The sequence below is a fragment of the Otolemur garnettii genome, unplaced genomic scaffold, assembly GCF_000181295.1.
Source record: "Otolemur garnettii isolate 467f Iridium unplaced genomic scaffold, OtoGar3 scaffold00014, whole genome shotgun sequence".
NCBI classification, from domain to species: domain Eukaryota; kingdom Metazoa; phylum Chordata; class Mammalia; order Primates; family Galagidae; genus Otolemur; species Otolemur garnettii.
In genome coordinates this window covers 12,676,722-12,681,118 of record NW_003852409.1, presented here as the reverse complement: position 1 = coordinate 12,681,118, position 4,397 = coordinate 12,676,722, and the positions used below count along the sequence as shown (strand labels likewise).

The window sequence follows — 4,397 nt, the reverse complement described above, 5'->3', positions numbered from 1 at the left end:
AAAAAAAAAAAAGATATAACATTAATTAGTTGCATGTAATAAATAAAAAGTGACAACTGTGAAGCTATAAGACAGCTTTGAGATTTTTTTGACAGAATTGATTTCTGAACAGTCTGCGCATTGAACAATTTTATAATATCAAGGAAGAATTTGACCATGTTGGGGGATCTGACCAAATGTTACCATCCCATTTGGTAAACATTCTCTTTTCTGAATAAATGTTTGAGGTTTATTCAGAAAAAGGAAAGGTCGAATAATGCGAGACGTGATATCTTTGGTGACTGAGAACTTAGCAAAGGTTAACAAAATCTGGAGGAACAGGGGAGATGTTTTCATCCTTTTGGCCATGACTGAGAATGCAAACTGCTGCTTTTCCTTCTGCCTCTTCCTGTGCTCATTAAGCTTGGGTTCTGAGCCCTCTTGTTCTTTGTATATTTTGCCATAATAACTTTGTATGAGTTATCTATTGTTCTGTAACAAATTAACCCAAGCTTAGCAACTTTAAAACCACAAACATTTATTATTTTAAACAGTGTTTTAGGGTCAGGACCGGAAGTGGTTTAATTGGGTGGTTCACGGTCAGTGTCTCTCATGAAGTTGCAGTCAAGATTTGACCTGGCCTCAGATGTCTGAGAGCTTGACTGGACGCAGGGTCTGTGTCCAGCCTTCTTCCTGTGGTTGTTGGGAGGCCTCACTTCCTTGCTGGCTGTTGGCTGGAGGCCTCAGTTCCTCTCTGTGTAGAGCTCGTTGTATTATAGGCTGCTTAGAATACGGCAGCTGTCTTCCCGCAGAGAGAGTCAGCAACCAAGGCTGCTAGAGGTCTTTTAGAACCTGATCTCGGAAGTGGGACCATCCCTCTGCCGTACCAACTCTGGTGTGATGTGGGAGGAGACAACACAAGATTGTCCGGATAGTAGGTAGGGATGGTCTTAGAGGCTGGGTGCCACAGACTCCATCTAGTGGGAAAGCTTCTGCTATAACTAATAGAAACATGATGTCTGAATCTGCATTTCCAATCTGTGTCTTGTGAACTCTGTGTCATTTCAAACTCTTGATGCCTGCAACTCAGTTTATTATCTCCCTTCCTATTCCCTCTGGAATTTTCTTTACGTGACTTAGCTTCACAATTTCAAAGTCATTTTATTTTCTTCCTTTCTTTCTTATCACTGACCAGGTAGTGATTTTTTTGTTTTCTTCCTTCAGTGTCTCCCAGTCATTATCTTTATTTTCCTATGACCTCCTATCCTAGTAAGGTCCCTCCTATCCTACACTCACAACTGAAAGAGTAGCCTGGCTTTAAGTCTTCCCTTTCCATTTCATTTTTCGTGCTCCTACCATGTCGTACCCTGTGGTCTATCCATTAAGATGCCCATATTTTCACTCCAGATCCTTAGCCTATGGCTGATACCTTAGTGTATGTATATGTAACGTAATTGACAAGAGGGCTTTTGTGAGAAAATCAATCTCTCATGCACACAGGTTTATTCAGGACTTAAAATTATCTTGAACAACATAAAGTGTATGGTTTTCCAAATCTTGTTAACTTCAGCAGTAAGGCAGTGTGGAGAATATTGCAGTCTGGTCTCGCCTTTGAGGAGCAAACATTTGTATCATTTTAGGGCTCCTTGTCATTTGCTGCTAGAGAAATCAGTAGGTTTGATAGCAACAGTGAGAAGGACTTTCCTAGAGGGTTGAGGGTTCATTGGTGCAGTGGTTTACCTGGGGTATTATAAGAAGCATACACGCAAATTGTAGACCTGAGTGTGGGTCAGCCTGTTGTTTGAATTCCAGGGAGGGGAGGCTTTGGTTTTATTGACTTTCCCACTCAGAGTCCAGGCAGACTGACACACTTGCTCGTGGTTTCCTTTCCTCTATCTGCCTTCTTTCCAGGCCTCCTTTTCATTGAAGATGCCATCCCTTGGGGCCCAAAGCCCTCTCTTTCTTCTATCCCTGAGTGTCTCTAAAAACCAAATGGCTCGGTGCCTGTGGCTCAAGCGGCTAAGGCATCAGCCATATACACCTAAGGTGGTGATTTCGAATCCTCAGCCCGGGACCGCCAAACAACAATGATGGCTGCAACCAAAAAATGGCCAGGTGTTGTGGCGGGCGCCTGTAGTCCCAGCTACTTGGGAGGCTGAGGCAGGAGACTCGCTTGAGCCCAGGAGTTGGAGGTTGCTGTGAGCGTGATGCCATGGCATTCTACCTAGGCTTGAGGCTCCGTCTCAAAAAAAAAAAAAAAAAAAAAAACCAAATCCTTTCAGGTTGTGGTGATTCAGCAATGACCCCTTTCTCCCTCAGCCCCAGCCCAAGCCTTGCCCCCTGCTTATAGCTTTGGTTTTAGGGTTTTTTTTTTAATTCTTATTTTAGGTTAATTTGAGGGTACAAAGAATTAGGTTACAATGTTTAGGTAGAGTCCTTCTTATATTGTGTCCCACCCCCAAGAGTTGTGCCATACACCCTAACATTGTGTGTATTAAGTGGGAGCACACCCACCCCCCCTCCTTTCCCTACTCCCTCGTTCTCCCACCCCTTACCCCCCTACCTTGAATTGATTTGAGTTTCTCTCCTATGTAGGTGTGTATTAGATCTTCTATTGGCTTCATATTAGTGTTGAGTACATTGGATTCTTGCTTCTTCATTCTTGTGATGCTTTACGAAGAAGAATGTGTTCCACCTCCATCTAGGTTAATACAAAAGATGTGAAGTCTCCACACTTTGTTAATCCATTCCTGAGTTGATGGGCATTTAGGTTATTTCCACATCTTGGCAATTGTAAATTGAGCTGTAGTAAACAATCCCATGCAAATGTCCTTATGATAAAGTGATTTTTTTTTCTTCTGGATAGATCCCTAGTAAAGGGATTGCAAGGTCAAATGGGAGATCTAATTTGAGTTCTTTGAGGATTCTTCATACTTCATTCCATAGAGACTATATTAATTTGCATTCCCACCAGCAGTGTCTCAAGGTGTTCCCTTTTCTCGACTTTGTGACGTGGGCCATTCTCGCTGGTGTTAGGTTATATCTCAGGGTGGTTTTGGTTTGCCTTTCTCTGATGATTAAGGACGATGAGCATTTCTTCATATGTTTGTTAGCCATCCATCCGTCTTCATCAGAGAAGGTTCTGTTCATGTCTCTGGCCCAGTGGTAGATGGGATTGTTACCTCTTTTCTTGTTGGTTGGTCTTAGGTTCCTCTTTGCTTCTGGACTTGTGGGACTCCTCTTACTGTTTGTAGAGCAGGAGACTTTTAGATTGTGTAGTTTACAGTGCCGCTGGAAATAACAATGATGATATTTTTGAAACTGGGTAAAGTGAATTTTTTTCCCAGTCCTTAAGAATGTGCTGTTACTTTTGATTAGCAAACTTCAGGTGACAGTCCCTCTGATCATCGAGGTGAGATTGTTTTCTTGTTGCTAAAGTAAGACTCCAACGCCTGATTTCTCCCCATCATGCTTATTGCCTTAAAGATTGGAGAAAAGTCTAGGTTTTTTTTTTTTTTTTGAGACAGAATTTCACTGTGTCACCCTGGGTAGAGAGTTGTGGCATCAACAGCTCATGGCAACCTCTAGCTCTTGGGCATAAGCGATCCTCTTGCCTCAGCCTCCCAAGTAGCTGGGACTACAGGCACCTGCCACAATGCCCAGCTCTTTTTTGTTGTTTTTAGCAGGCCCAGGCTGGGCTTGAACCTGTCAGCTTTATTGTATGTGGCTGCTACCCTACTCACTGTGCTACGGGTGCTGAGCCGAAAAGCCTAGGTTTTATAGTTTAAATGTGTCTTATTGCTAATGTAACCTTTGTTCCTCTCCTTTCATATTAGGGGAAACAATTGCAGTACTTACAGATGTAACCAACGTGAATCATCCGCAATCTGATGGCCAGATCACAATTTTTACAGACAAAACAGGAGTTATAAAGGCTGCAAGATTACTCCTTTCTTCGGTGACAAAGGTGTTGTTGCTGGCAGATCGAGTAGTCATTAAACAGATAATAACTTCAAGAAATAAGGTACCTGCCTTTCTGGGCTTGCTATAATTTTGCCTTTCAGTGTTCTCTTCAGAAGTGTTTTTTAGATTAATTGCAGGTAGTTTGGCAATGCTTGTCTATTATAATTGTTTATAACTCTAATTATCTATAGTTGAAAAGTAGTATTTCTTCTACACCTGTAATTCTTAAATGATGTGTGTACTGGCCCTAAATTTGTGAATGACAATAATGTTTAGTTTCAGAAAATCATTATTTACTTATTGAGACTTGGTAGAAGTTCTGAATGGTGTGCTGAGCACCACAGTTGTGTCTGTAGTAGAAACCTACTTGACAAAAAATACTGCATCCTTCTCTGTCTTTTTGGTTTTCTTTTTTTTTTTTTTTTTTTTTTGAGACAGAGCCTCAAGCTGTCCCC

The 4,397-nt window shown here is 41.8% G+C and overlaps 1 protein-coding gene across 1 annotated transcript in view; it reads left to right on the top strand.

Annotated features, from left to right (window-relative positions):
• CTNNAL1 (catenin alpha like 1) overlaps positions 1-4,397 on the top strand; it is a 70,373-nt gene that overhangs the window by 21,003 nt on the left and 44,973 nt on the right. Inside the window, exon 3 of the mRNA XM_023510507.1 lies at positions 3,816-4,003. Coding sequence (XP_023366275.1) covers positions 3,816-4,003 — 188 coding nt within the window. The remainder of the gene's footprint in view (positions 1-3,815; positions 4,004-4,397) is intronic.